Source organism: Caretta caretta, chromosome 13 (genome assembly GCF_965140235.1).
Source record: "Caretta caretta isolate rCarCar2 chromosome 13, rCarCar1.hap1, whole genome shotgun sequence".
Classification (NCBI taxonomy): Eukaryota; Metazoa; Chordata; order Testudines; family Cheloniidae; genus Caretta; species Caretta caretta.
Window position 1 is genome coordinate 42,285,923 of NC_134218.1, and position 18,543 is coordinate 42,304,465.

The window sequence follows — 18,543 nt, forward strand, 5'->3', positions numbered from 1 at the left end:
CGGCTCCAGGGCTGCGATGCTCAGAACTGTGGAGCTGTCATCGGCCTGGGAAGAAAACCTCTTCTTGGCGAAACCTGCGGTATCACTCCGACCTCTGGCCTGCTTCACTCCTCTCCAGAGAATGTACTGCGGGGCTTGGTTGGGAAACTGACGGTACCAGAAGAGATAGACGTAGCCGGTAAAGCTGGTCTCATAAGAACAAGTGAGGGTCACAGCGTCTCCTTCTCTTCCAGAGAGGAGGGGTTCCCTGGACAGGACCGAGTCCCCCAGCGCAGCACCTGCAACAAAACAATCGAATTTAAGGGCATCAGTTCACCTGTACCTGACCCGCAGAGGTGCGTTGCGGTGTAAGACTGGCCATTTCGAAGAATCCTAAGGGGTTTATGCGCCCGATGGCGTTTAAAATAAGGTTAGGGCTAGAGTAAAGGCAGGTATTTAGCACTGCCGTTCCGTGTCGGGTTCGGTTTAGGGTTTAAGGGTCAGGGGGAGAATCAGGTTCCAGATAAGGTTGAAGGGTAAGTAGGACTTTTAACTTCCTTCGACTACCTCAGAAACCCCAGCCTGTTTACCTAGGTGATTAAATAGCCAAATGCTGAATATATAAAACGTCTCCATGATTGTTTTCCTATTGTGACGAAGTGGGACGCTCCAGATACCACAGCTAAGAGGAATCTAAACTTCACGGCTCTTCAGGCAGCTACAACTGACTGGGTGGCGGGCGAGGTTCATGAGAAACCTGCCTAGTGGAGGTCGGAGGGTTTTGGGGGGAAACTCTTAACAGACACAGGAAACGCCGTGAGTTGTGCTCAGTCTGCAGCTGACAAAGGGATGACACTGAGGTAAGAAGAGTAAGCTGGTGGCTAAAGCTCTGGGCTGGGATAGAGGAATCCTGGCTTCGATTCCCAGCTCTGCTACAGAGCCCCGTCTCTGACCTTGGGCAAGCCAGTTGATATCTTTCTGCTGCTCCCTTTCCCTACCTGTACAAGACAGGAACAGGACCATCTTTCCCTCAGGGCTCCATCGTGAGGTTGGATAATTTGAGGCGCTCAGATATCATTCAGAAGCCCATATAAGAAAATAGATTTTTTTAGAGAGGAAGTCTGGCATGTTCAAAGAGAAATTAAGAGTTAGGTGCCTAATTCACCTGGGTTCCTTTGAACTTCCTCGCAGTATTTTTAGAACAATTATTTTAATGCTTGTCTCTTTCTATAGCTCTGTGTGTGTGCGTGTGTGTGTCCTCCTGGTTAAAATATTTTTTGCCCTAGATTATCAAACCTCTGTTTGCCCCAAACATACATACCAGCATTGCTTTAATCTAGGTTATTATTTAAAAGTAGTGCAAGGAAACACTAGTACTCTAACAAACCACGCTAACATACCCGTTTTCTTTTATGTTACCCAGAAAAACTAAGGCTGACAGAGGATGGGCGAGGATGGTGTCCCTGGAGCCTGTTGGTCAGACGCTGGAAATGGGCAACAGGGGATGGATCACTTGATGATTACCTGTTCTGTTCATTCCCTCTGGAGCACCTGGCATTAGCCACTGTCGGATACGGGCTAGAAGGACCATTGGTCTGACCCAGTATAGCCCTTCTTATGTCTGCACAGGACTTTGCTTGTGGGAGGAATCGGAAGATACACCTTGACACCACCAAAACTGCTCCAAATGCTGAATTTCATCACAGTATAGCAAATCTGCCAACGGCCCCTGCCTCCAGCCTCAATGTGCCTAACCGCAGCTGCAATAAGGCTGGAAGGGGTTTTGTACAGCTCTGCCATTTGGCTCTGTCACTGTGCCCTCTGCAGGGCTCAGTAATACACCGCTGTATCTGTCGGCTCCAGGACTGGGATGTTCAGAAGGGTGGAGCTGTCATCAGCCTGGGAAGAAAACCTCTCCTGGGCGAAATCTGCAGTATGATCATACGTGTTTCCCTTGGCGCCTCTCTGCTCAATGTACTGCGGGGCTCGGTTGGGATACTGGCGGTACCAGTAGGGAGAGAGGGAACCGGGATAGCTGGTAGTGTAGGAGCAACTGAGGGCCACATGCTCTCCTTCTGTTCCAGACATTTGGGGGTCCTTGGACTGGACCGAGTCACCCAGCACCACACCTGCAACACAAGGATTAACCTAATGGCACCAATTCCATTGCATTTGGCCCACGGAAAGAGTTTCGGGTGTTTCACTTTAGGCGGGCACTTCAAACGCGTTTAAGGGGTTTAGGCGACCGACACCACGTGAATTGAGGATAGGGTGAGGGGTAGAGTTGTGGGTTAGCGTAGAGGTTTAGAGTTAGCGTTTGGGTTTGGGTTAGGAAAAGCTCTAGAATTAGAGTTGGGTGAGCTTTGGGCGCCTGGTTTCCTTAGGATGCTCTAAAGAGCCCTAGACACCTTACCCAGGTGGATAAACAGCCAAATGCTGATAATAAAACGTGCCTCCATAGTTTGTCTTCTAGCGACCGAACCTGAGGTTCTCAGCTGTTGCTGCTCACAGGAAAATTAACTTCACGCCTCTTAAAGCAGTTGTAGAAGGTTCACCAGAAACCATCCCAAAGGAAGAGGGAGTTGTTCGGGACTTGAAACACTCTGGGTTCAGGCTAGTCTGTAGCTGACAGCCAGCTAGCGAGGGAAGGTTGGGTTTGTGGTTAGAACCCTGCTTGGAGATCTGGTTTCCAGCTACGCCACAGAGTCTCTGCATGACTTTAGACAAGTCTCTCAATAGCTCTGTGCTTCATTTTCCCTGCAAGGTGATCGTCATATTTCTCTAGCTTATTTTGGCATTGTGAGTATAAATATCTCGAGTCACTCCAATCCTATTGTAATTGGGGGTCACATTCGCACACGTAGCTCTAGTAGGAATGAAGTCTGGGGTTCTCAAAGGAGAAATTTAATGGGATTTTCGTGCCTTACTCCCTTAGCCTCCTTTGAGATTCTCGGCCAAAATTATTGGAAGAATTGTTTTAAATTGCTTTTGTTGACTTCCGATTTAAAATTGAAAATAAGGGTGTCTGGAAGGATTTCACATTACTATGAGTATTTATACTTCTCACCACTAGATGGCGGAGAGACAGAAGCTTGCCTTAGTTATATTTTTCAACACTGAGGGCAATTAGCCAGTGGAACAATTTACAAAGTGTTGCAACTTTTCAATCATGGTTGGATTCCCCCGCGTCCCAAAAGATGCGTTGTTAAACAGACAGGAATTAATTCATGGAGGTACCATGGCCTGTGTTGTGACAGATATGGTGAATTCTTTCAATACCCTTGAAAAATATTACTGAATTCAGTTGAAGTATCTTCGGGGGTCCAATGTATTAAATCCAAATTTCAGAGAATTATTGTGCACGAGGATTGTATGTAACCTCTCTAGGGGAGAGATGTGATGTGGGAACCGAGTGTTCAAAGGTCTCTATGGAACAAAATGCCAGACCAAAAAGGACTTTGGGAACAAAAAATGTCGAGTGTTTGCCTGGGAAACATCTAAGGGGAGGTGAATGCAAATTCCCCAGCAGACACCCAGCCTCTTGAAGGTCTGGCCTGAGGAGTCGGCCTGTGTCTGATGAGCTATGAGCCAAGCTGGGCAGGGATGGTGTCCCGAGCCGCTGTTGGCCAGAAGCTGGGAATGAGGCCACAGGGGATGGGTCAATTGCTGATTCCCTGTTCTGTTCATTCCCTCTGGGGCACCAAGCATTGACCACTGTTGGCAGATAGGACACTGGGCTAGAAGCACCTTTGTTCTGACCCAGTCTGGCCGTTCTTATATTCTCATTACATGCGGGTAAGATTAATGGCCCAAGCTATATAAAGGAAAGAGTAAATTATTTGTTCTGGAACTGTGGCAGTTATGACCCATCTGGAAAAAACCAGTGGTTGTGGGTTTAGAAGGACCGACATTTATGCTGGAATCAGGGGCTGCTCGTGAGAAGCCTTTTAGCATGTGGGTGGGTTGTTTGTTCTAATGTTTTGTTGTTGTTTTTTCCTGTAATGCTTTCACCCTAGAAATACATCTGCTGTTTTAGAACAGCTGCCTGGTAACTTGTAATTGTGGCAATTACGCTGCTCGTTACCTCTGGGGAGAAAGCAAGGTACAGGAGACTGGCCTCTTGGGCTGTCTGGCTTGCTGGGGGTAACACGGTCTAGGCAGGGAACTGAACCACTCGATCAGGCAGAGAAGAGAGAGGCGGATCTAGGTGATCAGTGTGGACCCTTCTGGCTTTATAATCTATGGTTTAGGATTTCTGTTTGCGGGTTCTATGGAAGGAGTCACACGAACCAACACAATCGTCCCCCTCCTCAAAGAAGTCTGCTGAAACGGGGTGACGTCCTGAGGGCAGCAGCTTTGCGCTTCAGGGGCGCCTAACCTCCATTGCGGCTGCGCCTGGGGAAGGTTAGTCAGAAACCCGCCGAGTGGGAGAGGAAGGAGTTTGGGGGCCTCTTAACAGACACAGGAAACAAGCTGTGTTCGGGTGAGTGTGCAGCTGAAATCGCGGGTGGTGCACGGAAGAAAACTGGGTTTGTAATAAGTCGGTTTCTCCTCGGGGACTGAAGATACGAGGGTTTGTTTCTTAACTCTTTACCAGCGACTTCCAGTTTGCTCTGGGACAAGCCAGGAAATGGTTCTGTGCCTCAATTTTCTTATATGTGAAATAGAGATTGTAACATTTCTCCTTCTGCCAGGTGATATAGGAGCATAAATAGGTTGGGGCGCTCAGTAGTGACTGGGAAGGGGGTTACATAGCTAAAGAGGTTGTTTTTAATTGACTGAAATCTGAAATTGTCCAAGGAGCGGTGCGAGCAGCTCAAGTCTCCTTTCAACGGTTCAGACTAAATTCTTGAAATAATTATTTTCCTTTGTTTGGCCTTTTCTTCTACAACCGTTGTTGTCTCCCTCGCTAGACATTAAAAGGAAGAGTAGCTAGAAGGATTTCAGATGATAATAAGCCTTCATAATTTCTCAGCAATCCATGCAGCTGCGTTCACAGTCCTTTTCCCCCATACACTTGGAAGGCATCGTGTTAATCCCATAGGGACTCCTGAAATTTCTCGGGGCACCCATGTGTCGTTGGGATGGGGCATGAGCATCTTTATCAGCAATCAATGTCTGGGGCTATCATAAAAAATGTAATGGGATGAGGAGCCCAACTCCGTTACCCTCCTTTGAAAAGCCTGGCCAGAACTCCTGAAAGAATTATTGCAAATTATTTTCTTCTTTCATCTGCTGCCATTGCTCTCAGCCTCAGTTAAAGTGGAGATCTATAGAGCAGGGAACCAAGTATCAGAGGAGTAGCCTAGTGTTAGTCTGTATCTATGATTGTGTAGACCACTATCATATCCCCCTTAGTCTTCTCTTTTCCAAGCTGAAAAGTCCCAGTCTTATTCATCTCTCCTCGTATGGAAGCCACTGTTTTAATGCAGCTGTTAGAATAAGAATTTGGTGCTTTGGAGATCTTAGGAAGGATTAATCTGACAGCACCACGTCAGAGCCAGAATGTGTGTTTTTAACAGTGCAGCGGAACTCCGGAGGGGCTCCGCTTCCAACTCCAATGTGCACAGCATTATCTGCAGCTGGGAAGGGAGGGTTTTTGTTCGGCTCTCCTACGTGGCTGTGTCACTGTGCTCTCTGCAGGGCGCAGAGATACACCGCGCTGTCCGCCAGCTCCAGGGCTGTGATATTCAGAACTGTGGAGCTGTCATCAGCCTGGGAAGAAAACCTCTTCTTGGCAAAATCTGCTGTATCACTGAACTGGCTGGCTGACTTCGCTCCTCTCCAGAGAATGTACTGCGGGGCCTGGTTCGGATACTGACGTACCAGTGGAGATAGGCATAGCTATCGCTGGTGGTGTAAGAACAGCTGAGTGTCACAGAACCTCCAGCTGATCCAGACACTTCGGGTTCCTTGGACTGGACCGAGTCGCCCAGCGCAGCACCTGCAAGAAGACGAACACATTCGAGGTAATTTCACCTGTAGTTGAGCCGTGGAAAGGATTCCACCTGCATTGCAGTTTAAGGGAATTTCAAAAGCGACTAAGGGATTTAGGCGCCTAACTCCCTAGGAATTAATGTTGTGAGCAGGAGAAGGGTTAGGGTTTAAGGTTAGGTTTAAGGTGAGGGTAGGAATGAGAGTTAGTTTGGGTTTAGGGTTACAGTGTGAGTGAACTGTTAAATTGTAGCAGTCGCGTTTTGGTTACAGTCTAGGGTAAGGGTTAAGTATGGGGTTAGGTTTACAGTTCAATGGGAATGGAGTCTAGTTCCCTTAGGGTTCTTTGAAATCCCAGCCCAGTTACCTAGGAGGCTGAATATCCAAATGCTGAGAATAAAACACGTAGCCATAGTAACTTCTGTCTGTAACGCCCCAGTTTCAAACGCCCAGCTATTGCCGCTGCCTGAGAGGAATATAAACGTCACGTCTGTGCGGGCAGCTACACAACTATGGAAAATTTATTAGAAACCGACGGAGAGGAAGAGGGAGGAGTTTGGGGAGCTCATCGCAGATCTTGTGGGTTCAAGTCAACTGCAGCTGACATATCAGTGTGCTTAAGGGGAGGGGGACGGGCTTGTGGCTTCCTCTGGGACACAGAGACCTGCTCTGCCACAGACTCTGTGTGACGATGAGGAATCCTCTGTGCCTCAGTTTCCCTAGCTGTGAAAATGAGATGGTATTTTTCCCAATTCACATAGGGACTGTTCCTATTTCTTGGTTCACTCAGGTATCATAGGGATTGGTCATGAATATGTTTACCAACAGAAATATCCGGGGTTATTCCAAGAAAAATGTAATGAGATGAGGCGCCCAACTCCGTTAGCCTCCTTTGAAACGCCCGGCCAGAACTCTTAAAAGAATTATTTTTAAATTATATTCCTTTTTCCCTCTGCTGCCTTTGCCGTCAGCCTGAGTTAAACCGAAAATCTACTCTAAAAGGATTTCAAACGATAAACTGAGTTTATACTTTTCACCAGCAGGGGGGCGATGCTTTGTCATGTTACACGTCTCGGCTCTCAACATATATTCCTGGGGAAAGTGTCTTGCAATTAGTTTCCAAACAAATCTACCTAAAATGTAAATGTCTCGACAACAGGAGTATTGATTTGACTCTGGGGGAGTTGGTAACTGCAGCTTTACCCCACCACTCAAAGCCGGGTATTTCCAACAAATTTCCCCTTATTTTAACTCGCCTATTTTACCCCCATTTCACCCTACATAAGTAAACAGCCTATTCTCGGTTTTAAAGGACATGTTAATTCCCATTTTATCTCAATTTTATTTGCAACAGTAATGTCTATATATAGTCATTTTGCCTATATTTTACCCAAAATTTTAACCCTTATTTTTTCTATAAATGTTCCCCTCCCCCACCGATACAGGTCAGCTCCTAAGCTAGGAAAAGCGGTATGAATAGCTTTCTAACTAAAGATCATGCCCATTATCTTATACAAGGACGATGTTTAAATTAGCTCTTTAAATAAATATTTAACTGGTCAGGGGAGATGTATTTTTAAGCAGCGTCAGCCCTCTCAAGGCGCTGCTGCCCGTTTTAATGCCTGTACCATCCCCTGCAGCAGGGCTGGGAGGGTTTTTGTGCAGCTCTCCTATGTGGCTCTGTCACTGTGCCAGACGTAGGGCGCAGAGATACAACTCTGTGTCTGCCGGCTCCAGGGAGGCGATGTTCAGAACAGTGGAGCTGTCATTAGCCTGCGAAGAAAACCTCTGCTGGGCGAAACCTGCGGTATCGCTGGCAGAGCTGACTTCCTTCGTTCCTCTCAGGAGGATGTACTGCGGGGCTTGGTTCCGATACTGACGGTATCAGTAGAGATAGACACGAGCAGTTTAGCTGGTTTCATGAGGGCCATGGTCTCTCCTTCTGACTCGGACACCTCTTGTTCATGGGACCGGACCGAGTCACCCAGCCCCAGCACCGCACCTGCAACAAGACAGTCACATGCAAGGACAGCCAGGTGCATTCGCAGGTCTAGGCTGGGAATTTTGAAAGAGCCCAAGGGGGTTATCAGCCTAATTTCGAACAAATTAAGGTTCGCGCAAAACTTAAGGTTAAGGATAGCCGGGGCGTTCGGATCTGGGTCAGGGTTAGAATCAGGGTTCGGGTTCTGGGTAGAACGGGAGTTGGGAGCCTAATTCCATGACGCTTCTTCCAAAAACCCAAAGCCCAAGTACCTAGTTGGTTAAAGACCCAAAGACTGAGAATGAAAGGTGTCTCCATGGTGCCTCAGACAGCGGCAGCCGGACAAGCTGAGAGGTCTCTGCGAAAAATCTGAAAGGCAACTTCTGGGAACAAGGGCTGGGAGCGGTTACTGCGGGACCAGCCGAGCAGAAGAGGGCGGAGTTCGGGAAATGCGTAACAGACACAGGAAACGTGCTGGGTTCAGATTAGTCGGCAATTGAAGCGCAGGTGAGAATCCGTGGGACAAATTCCTTCCACTGCACTTCCTGGAAGATCGGTTTCTGACTTTCTGTCTTTTTTTCTTATTCATTTTCCTTTTTATTGTCCTTCTTGTTGCTACTTGGTGAGAACTGAATTAAAGACATTGTGAAAGACTTAAAATCTCTATGTTGCGTGTCCTGGTTTTGTAGGTGTGGGTGTCTTTCTATCTGTCTCTATTTTGTGCTTGCACGTGGGTGTGTGTCTGCATGCTTCTGTGTGTGGTGCCTTTGTGTATCTATCCCACTGGCCCCATGCTGGTTTACTCCAGCTAGGGTAATCCAGCCCCAATGGGAGTACAGCTGATTGATACCTGTGGTGGATCTGGCCCAGTTGACTCCATCTGGTCCACAGTGATTCACCTCCGTTGATGAGCAGACCCACTGTGGGTAAACTGAGGTTAATCTGGGGTAACTCAATGGTGAATGAGGCCCAGAAGGCTTCATAGCTGTCAGGCCCTGTGATTCATACCAGACCCACAATCTGGTTTAACCATCTCTCTGGGCCAGGGGATTCTACTCTGCAGTTGTGTTTCTCATGGTGAGAAAGCCTAGGGGGTGGGTTTTCATACAGGGCTTCCTATTAAATGTCTCACAGTCTCTTCCACGAGAGCACAGAAATACATCGCCGAGTCTGTCGGCTTTAGCTCTTTAATGGTTAAACTGAAGAATTTTGAGGATTTCCTGAATTGTGCAGAAAATCGTCTCCCGGCTCCATTCTTTTCAGCGTTACTCTCATCTATTCGGAAGAGGAAATCCATTCTCCCTGATCGTTGCTGTCTGTACCAAAATAAGTAGTAATTCTGGTATCCAGTGGAGAAAGTACACGCCAGGGTGATAGTCTGTCCTCCCAACTTTTCCAGCTGCCCTTGTGTTCGCATGACATTGCCTTGTCCCTGGCTGAAACCTGCAGGGAAGGAAAGAGATGCAGGAAAGGTTCGCTCTAAGTAAGCATGTAAACCTGTCACACATCTACAGCCATTCTCGTGTGAGGAGAACAGAGGCCTTTTGGGACTCAAGGCCTCCCAGAAATGGAAAGATTGTTTTTAGGTATTTTGTACAGAGAGAATGATGCAGGCACAGAATGCAGGATGGGTTTTCTCAGCTTCTAGTAAGGCAGGAGTGAAGTTGGGAATAGAACCCAGGAGTCCTGAGTCCTTAATCATCCATGCTCTACCCACTGCAGCATGATCCCCAGTCAGTGCTGGGCTTAGGACCCAGGAGTCCTGATTCTCAGTCTAACTGCTCTCAATCACTAGACTCTCCTCCTCTCTCAGAAGTGGGACTAGAAACCAGGAGGCCAGACCCTCTCCTTTAACCCACTAGACACCGGCTCTCCTCCCTGAGCTGTGAGAAGAATCCAGGGATCTTGGCTTCTAATTCCACCCCCTGCTCAAATCCATTAGGTAACAAAAACTTTAATGTTCATTTTTCCCTTTTAGTGGACACTTACTCAAAGATAGAAATGTTGTTACTGTCCAAAGAAGAATTTCTGAAGCACTCATGCTTAAATATATTGTTTCCAGATCTCCAGGGGGCCCAAGCCACCACAATGATGGGTGCAATACAGGTACCTGGACAGAATAGAATCTTATGGTGAAGTTTCTCTCACAGAAGCAAATCAGAGACATTAAATCTGTGGCAAGACCGTTTAGTCCTCTCCTATAGACCCCAGTTGAAGGCTGTTTCCCACATCATGTAACAGCTAATACCTTCCGGTAGAGTTTACTCTACCCGCTATGGCTTTGGCTTGTTCCTGTCACGTGGCATCCTTGTTCTGGTTGGTCTCTTTAGCAGCTCAGTAGGAGCAACTTAGTTCTTTTCCATCTTAGGAGCCAATAGTTCAGCAAGCAACACAAGGCTGAGTGGGTTTCAAAGGCTATTCAAAGACCCTCCCTGCTGACAGAACAGAAAAAAAAATTCTGCCCGGGGTTATTTCTCCAAAGTGAAGCAAAGTTAAGCCCATTGACTCACGACCTGGGGATCTGTCCCATTGACTCCAATGGAGCTAGGGTGATTTACTCCACCTGGGGTCTGGCCCATCGAATCCAATGTGGAAACCCCGATATAAACCAGGTGATATACACTTTGGCCAGTTTACACTAGTGGAGCATAGCCTGATTCCTACTTGCTGGAGTCTGTCCCCCAAAAAGCAGGCGGAGCTATTCATCGGAATTGTGGTGTGACAGGTACACCTGTCAATACATCTGGCTCATGAGGTTCTGGGTATTTTGGGGGTGGTGGGGGGACGGTTCCTGGAAGAGGGTAACATTTCCACACAAAGAAAAGGAGTACTTGTGGCACCTTAGAGACTAACCAATTTATTTGAGCATGAGCTTTCGTGAGCTACAGCTCACTTCTGAGCTGTAGCTCACGAAAGCTCATGCTCAAATAAATTGGTTAGTCTCTAAGGTGCCACAAGTACTCCTTTTCTTTTTGTGAATACAGACTAACACGGCTGTTACTCTGAAACCTGTCATTTCCACACAGTTAGGGACCGTGCGGTTTCAGTTACACCTGCACCGTTTGATTCAAACCCTGCTTGTGGCTTGTTGTGTCTTTTTACACTGATTTCGTTTTGTGCCATTTTTTGTCTCAGAGTCAAGAGAAAAATGATCACTGGATTTTGTAAAGGTGCCTCTATTAACCCACCTGCAGTGGTAACCTAAGTCCCTCTCAGCTATAGCACAGAAAAATATCGCCAAATCGCTCGGTTCTAACTCAGCAATTTTCAGACCGATGTATGTTTCACCTCGTCTGAAGTCCAGTGAGAAACGATTCCCAGCCCCATTGTGCTTGCTTCCGGCAGACCTTCAGAAGAGGTACTTCGTCTGCCCGCTGCTGTCCAGTTTATACCAATATATGTCAGAACCTGTATCTTCAGTCGAGAAAATACAGTCCAGTGTGACAGATTCACTTTGTACCCAGGTTAGCTGTCCTTGGCTTTGGGTGACACTGTTTGTCTCTGTGTCTGTCAGCTGAGGATATCTAAAAGTTTTCCAATAAATGTGATCTATCTATCCATCCCCATACATCCCACTCTCTGTCTATCTACCTATCACCACATACCCTTTCTACCTATCTGTCCTTCCCAGTTCTGCAATATATAACTATTTGTCTATCTCTGTATTTTTCTCCTTTTTTTTTTTTTTTAGAAAGGCTCCAGCTGAGATCTTCAAAGGTGCCCAAGAGATGCAGATACTTTAAAATTGATGGGAACTGGCTGCCCAGATCCGTTGGCAGCTCTGCAAATCCCAGCCTGAATACAGAATGACGTCTTTTCTTAACTTTAAACAGCGTGTGTCTTTGTAAAAGGATAATATGTTTCTCCCCTAAACACCATGCAATTTTTAATGTCACAGTTCATTGATTTTCTTTTTCGCCTGGAATATGTTAACAGCGGGAGCTCCCTGGCCCTTAGAAACACTTTTTGAGTTTCACACTTTTGCACATTCATAATGAACATCACAAAAATGGACCTCACCTGTCAAGGTTCCTTCCCCACTCTGAACTCTAGGGTACAGATGTGGGGACCTGCATGAAAACCTCCTAAGCTTACTTTTACCAGCTTAGGTCAAAACTTCCCCAAGGTACAAACTATTTTACCTTTTGCCCTTGGACTTTCGCTGCCACCACCAAACGTCTAACCAGTTTTATTAGGAAAGAGCCCGTTTGGAAACGTCTTTCCCCCCAAAATCCTCACCAAAACCTTGCACCCCCCTTCCTGGGGAAGGTTTGATAAAAATCCTCACCAACTTGCATAGGTGACCACAGACCCAAACCCTTGGATCTTAAGAACAATGGATAAGCATTCAGTTTCTTACAAGAAGACTTTTCATAGAAGTAAAAATAAAAAGAATAACCTCTGTAAAATCAGGATGGTAAATACCTTACAGGGTAATTAGATTCAAAACACAGAGAGTCCCTCTAGGCAAAACCTTAAGTTACAAAAAGACACAAAGACAGGAATATCCATTCCATTCAGCACAGCTTATTTTCTCAGCCATTGAAACAAACAGAATCTAACGCATATCTAGCTAGATTACTTACTCAGTTCTAAGACTCCATTCCTGTTCCGTCCCCAGCAAAAGCATCACTCAGACAGACCCAGACCCTTTATTTCTCCCCCCTCTAGCTTTGAAAGTATCTTGTCTCCTCATTGGTCATTGTGGTCAGGTGCCAGCAAGGTTATCCTAGCTCCTTAACCCTTTACAGGTGAAAGGGTTTTTCCTCTGGCCAGGAGGGATTTTAAAGGTGTTTACCCTTCGCTTTATATTTATGACAACACCTGACAACAACAGTAGAATATAAAGCTGTACTAGTAGACACCGCATGCTCGCTGCAGCTTCAATTAACCTGGAGCTCACTTGGTGTCTGCAACGAGCAAGGCAAGATTTCTCCCGCTTCTGTTAATTTATTTGTTGTTTCTTTTATCTATTTCGAATGATTGTGCATGATGTAAAAAGGAGCCCTGCTTTTTCTGTAAGCCCCACTTCAATTTCCTTCCCGCCTTGTGACGTTAAAGCTGTTGTACTGTACATAGCAACAAACTACAAAGTCAAAGGTGGTTAATATGCAGGTCTGCAGCGCCCCCTAGTAGACCTGTGCCTCACCCCAGCTGTCCATCACGATGTGATCCCACCACTCAGTGCTTCTTTCCCAAGCCCAAAAGCGGGGTTCCATGGTAGTGAGCATGTCCCTGAATGCCACAAGCAATCTCATGTCAACGCTACACATGTGGCGAGATCAACATGGCACTCCTCTTGCCTTTGTAGTTTAAGGAATAACTCCACGGCCACTTGTGAAGTGTTGGTTAGTACAAGCAGCATCCTGGTCAACAGCTCGGGATCCATTCCTGCAGCCAGAAAGAAGCAGGGCCTGCAGCACACAAACCATTGAAAGATGGCACCAAATGGGGATGGAAGGGCAGGGATTGATGGGATGTGAAGCAATACACCACGGGGCATTGGGACAGGACCCAGGATGTCCCGCGGTCCCCTCCGCCTTCCCACAAGTCTTAGCAGCAAAAGAGAAAGAGGTGCTCTGTGGGACAGCTGCCCAGAGTGCACCGCTCTGAAAAGCGCTGCGAATGCTGCCAGTGTGAACACGATGTCGTGCAGGCAGCTGTCGGTGTGAACACACCACTGCAGTTTTCCTTCTGCGCTCTCTGAGCGGCGCTGTAACTTTGCAAGATTCTAGTCCCTGCTCTATTAAAGACTATCTGTGTGACCTTGGGTGGGTGACTTGTTAGTTCTCTGTGCTTCAGGACCTCATCCCCAAAATGAAGATCATGGTGCTGCCTTATATCACGGAAACGATGTGAAAATAAATACATTTTATGGGGCTGTGAGGTGCTCAGTAAAAGGTATATTTGTCTACATTCATCATTCTGTAGCGCTTTAACTTGCTCTAACCCCTGAAAAATCACCCCCCCCATCCCCACCCCCACACACCCAGAGCAGCAAGTCTGAGCGCGTGCCACCAGACTCACACATCAAAGCGCTGTCACGGGAGCGCTTGCAATTCCGTAGTGCTCCACTGTCAAAAGGCATTTTTGAAAATGTTTTCCTGAAAGCAGGACTTGTGAGATGACATTCTCTGACCTGTGCTATGCAGGAGTCAGAAACGATCAGATCGGTGCCTTCTGGTTTTTAAAATCTGTCAATCTATTATATCCGTCCCTGTTCATTTTTAATGGGAATCTGCTGTTCAAAACCCGAAATCAGATTAAAACGCTGAGACCAAGCATTTCCGAGCACACAGTTGGAAATTGACGGTCATGGTGATGGCACCTGGACAATAAAACTGAGATCTGGGCTGGCCCTGTCAGGCAGGGAGCTGCACAGACACCTAGTGAGAGACAGCCCGTGCTTCAAAGGTTTTTCAAACTCAACAACCGAGACAGATGGGGAAGAATGCAAGTGAGGGCTGTGGGAGGGTTTTTGTGCAGCTGTCTGCGGGGACTCTCTCACTGTGTCTCATTCAAGGCACAATAATACACAGCTTCGTCCGCCAGCTCCAGGCCTGAGATGGTCAGAACTGTAGCAGTCGCGTTAGCGTCAGCAGTGAACCTCCTCCGGGCAAAATCTGCGTGGTCACTGATGGTGCTTCCCTTCGCGCCTCTCTGGAGAATGTACTGCGGGGCTTGGCTGGGGCTCTGGCGGTACCAGTGGAGAGAGACACCGCTATAGCCGGTGCTGTAGGAGCAGCTGACTGCCACAGCGCCTCCTTCTGTGACAGACACGTCGGGTTCAATGGATTGGATGGAATTGCCCCACACAGCACCTGCAACAAAACGAAACACTCCCGATAGATGGGGGGAGTGTGCATGGGGCTAGATAGAGGGGATGTGTAGACAGAAATAGGGTGTGTGTGGGGATAGACAGATAGAGAGAGAGGGTGTATGGGGAGGGAGGGATAGATAGATTAGATTAGATAGTCTGAGAGCACTCTTCTGAGAGAGAGATAGTGAGACAGACAGACAGACAGACTGAGAAAGGCGGAGTGAGGGAAAGAAAGAGACAGCTGGTAGAAAGATAATTAAGAATGCAACTTGGTATGAGACAGATTCATAAGCAGTGAGGCAAGTTGCCCGAACAAAGCTAAAACAACAATTACCTGGACACCGAGTCGCTAGGAATAGGCTCAGAAGCACACACTTGTTCATTGTTTGAGATAAGAGGCCCCCGGTAGTTCCACTGAGAGGCGTTCAAACCTCCACACTCTGCAGAAAGCGCCTCGAATGTTAAAACCTGACCCAGATTCTGCCTTACCCCTCTCTGGGGCGGATCTGGACACACAGCTTCCCAGGAAGCAAAGGGTGGTGGGGTTTGCGGCTGACCTCACTGTAACATCATGTTTACTTCCTTCTCCTAATTCATCTGGGGATCTCCCCCCACATCCCACTTCTAGAAAAAGTCCTCGTTTTTTGTTGTTGTTGTTTGTTTGTTTGTAATTGTCAGGGTATAGGAAAGAGATTGAGATCTCTAGTGACCTCAGGTGCATTTAGTCAGTGCTCTGTTTTCTGGTTAATAGGTAACTGAGAAAGAAAGAAAGAAAGAAAGAAAGAAAGAAAGAAAGAAAGAAAGAAAGAAAGAAAGAAAGAAAGAAAGAAAGAAAGAGGACTGGTAGCAGATCCAGTGTCTGGGAATCCTAAAGAGCACAGCTGGCCTGCAGTGGACAACAGGCAGCTGGCCTGCCTCGTAGACAACACACCCGGATTGGCTGGAAGAGTCAGCAGACCAGCTTTTAAACCCAGCAGCAGCAACAGTCCAGGAGTCGCCCAAATCCTTTCCCAGGGCTGCTACTTTAGTTTCTGGGCTGGCTTGTTCCAGCCATGCTCCTACCCTGGCCCTCAGCTCCACGCCTCACTTTGGCTTTGCCCCTTGGCTCTGTCTTCTGGATGCTCACTCCGTCTCTAGCCCCTGGGCTGCCTGCCCACATCCTGCTCACAGACAGACAGACATTGGCTTTGCTAGAACGACAATGCTTTTCACTAGATCAGGATCTGGAGCACTGGAGTTTTCTCAGGCTTCCCTTGCTGTGAAAGAGACCAGAATCTGACCCAGTGGTTTTTGGCAGGTGTTTCCAAATTCAGAACATTTGGTAACCAATTTCTCAAGGAAAATTTTTGCAAAGGCAACAAATATGGTATTAAAACATTACACATTTCTGCATGTAATTACCCTCGTAAATATCACTGAGATAAGTAGTCATGCTTGGTCAAGAGGAGCTTGGTGGTATAATATTATACAGGGATAGAGACTGAAAATATTAAATAATCATTTATATCGTCAGCGTTTTAAACTAAAATCCTGACCCAGTGAAGCCCTTAAACACATTTAATTTTTTAAGCAACGTGTGTGTAGCCCATTTATTTCCGCGAGACTAAAGCAGGTGCCTAGGTGTTTTCCCGGATTGGGTCCAAGAATCTAGGAGCAGACAGAGTAGTAAACAATGAGCAACACATGAAGCGATAGCGGGAAGAAATATGATTGAAAGTGAAAATACAATTGCACCCCCCCTTATAGTACTTAAGGGCTTCAGTCATTCAAATGGCAAAAGTATCTTAATTTAAATAAAAAGCGAACATTTACAGTGCAAATATATAAGATCCAGCCGGGGTGGGAAGCCTGAATGGAACCAAACTTAGACAAAGACGTTGTCAAGCGGAAAAACACAGTGCCTTCCATACTATGTTGCCCTGAGAAACCGTTACCTTTTTGTACAGGTACAGATATTACCCTACTCCACAGTGGGGTCTGATAACACAGTAGTTCACGGAGGAGTCTGGAGAGACACCTCTTCAATTTCCAAGGTCAGACGCATCTTATTAATAAAATAATCGTTACCCTCCAAGTACAAAACTGCTGAGAATTTTCCAGGGGCAAACCTGGTCTCATCAGCAGACCTGAAAGCTGCCAGTACGTGCTGGGGAGGTTGGCTTGGGTACCAAAACAGATAGGGGCTTCTGTCTGTCGTGCAGACGTTACACTGTAATGTTGCATTGTGTCCAGCGGAGTTTCTCAGCTCCGGAGGTGACTGGGACACAGAATAACTTTCAACAATACCTGCAAAAGGGGGAAAGGCTTGAAACACATTTTTATCCATCCTTTTTTTTCTGTAATATCTATCTATCTATCTATCTATCTATCTATCTATCTATCTATCTATCTATCTATCTATCTATCTATCTATCATTCAAGGCACATCTGATGAGCGAAAACTTGATTTTTAATACAATTCTAGTGCTTGCCAAAATAATTACATAAAATCCCATATGTTTTCGGTTTTGGTTTTTTAGAGATTGCATTTTACTGGCTAAACATTACAAAAGCTGAGGTTCTGAAGTATGTATACAGCTGCTTCACAATGAAAATGGCTCTCACCTGACAGCAGGAGAATAAGATGGAGATGTAGAATCAAGCAGGGCATTTTGTAAATTCAGATTATCTTCACCAATTACTTACAAAGGATTTCTGCCTGCTGCTTCTCATTTAACCGTTGGCATTATAAATATGGAGCCTGCCCTTTCTGCGACCTCTTTGTGGACGTCCTATCCCTGCCTGGGACTAAAGTAACACTGTAAAACCAAGGAAATACGATGGGATGCGCTGCTCTGGAGCGCCCTCTGTAGAAAAGTGGAGGGGGAGCAAGAAAAGCATTCTCAGCCCGCTGATGGGGAGAAATAACTTATTTTCTGCTGGCGTGTCTCATGGATGGTGTCTTCCCAGAGAAGCAGTGCATGCAGGCTAGAGACGTTTCATGAAAGCCATTTTCAGAGCTAAGGGGCTTGGATGACATTAATAATGCAGCACGTCTTAAAACATTTTTCTAGCCATGGTTCACAGTGATCTTGCAAAACCTGCCTGCTGCAAAATCTTGAGTTGGACTGTAATGCCTAACGCTCTTAGGCCACTTTGTGGGCCCCAGGCTATCCTCCTAAGAGAGGACGGATGGTCCACTGGTCACAGTTCTGGGCAACTGCATCTATATTCCCCCTCCATGTTCCAGGCACCCCTCTCCAGCTTCTGGTTCCACAGAGGTTAGCTTTCTTGGAGAGAAAAGTGTGTGTCTCTCTTTCCTCACCAGGGTATTTCCAGGCGGTGCAGCTCCCTGCCTACACTGTGATGTCCCCAGTTACACAGACTGCCCAAGCAGGCCAGCACCTCTGCTTTGCTTTCTCTTCTAAGGTAATTTCCTGCAGTTTTAAATTACCACACCGCTTTTTTTCTAAGCAAGCACACTTTATTCTTAAGGTAAAATCATTGCTGAGAAAATGTATTAACAGTAACTAAGGAGCCTATGCACAAGCTAATAAGTTTACCAGTGATCTCTCTCTCACTCACTCACACACACACACCCACAACCCTGCAAGGGCTCTGGCAAGTCATTCTGTCTAATCCTCCCCTAAGGAGTGGTACTCCCCATTGGACAGAAGGGGCCTGTCTGTTTGCTTGATCAGAAAAAAAGGCCCTGAGCCAGTTTTAATCTCAGGATGTTTATTAAAAATCCATTCTCTGTGGGCTGGGGTGTACTGCATCCAGCTTGAACCAGTACCTGAAAGTCTCCCCAGGAAATGGTGCATACTGGCATGTGTTAGAAGCTGAGAGA

The 18,543-nt window shown here is 46.6% G+C and overlaps 1 long non-coding RNA gene and 1 gene segment (V, D, J or C); one reads left to right on the forward strand and one right to left on the reverse strand.

The window, feature by feature from the left end:
• The first annotated feature begins 242 nt into the window (after positions 1-242).
• Positions 243-11,784, forward strand: LOC142068866 (uncharacterized). Of its 3 annotated transcripts, none has more exons than XR_012664786.1 (5): positions 243-335; positions 1,403-4,462; positions 5,623-5,948; positions 8,223-8,401; positions 11,586-11,784. It is a non-coding gene; the product is annotated as an uncharacterized LOC142068866 (long non-coding RNA). The 3 variants fall into 3 exon arrangements; XR_012664787.1 differs by lacking the exon at positions 243-335 and adding an exon at positions 749-839 and having other exon boundaries at positions 8,158-8,401; XR_012664785.1 differs by lacking the exon at positions 243-335 and adding an exon at positions 749-839.
• Positions 11,785-14,398: 2,614 nt separating this feature from the next.
• LOC125629023 (immunoglobulin lambda variable 4-69-like) lies at positions 14,399-16,146 on the reverse strand. The segment is given in 2 exon segments: positions 14,399-14,715; positions 16,116-16,146. Coding segments are annotated over 2 exon segments (348 nt in total).
• Between the last annotated feature and the right edge of the window lie 2,397 nt (positions 16,147-18,543).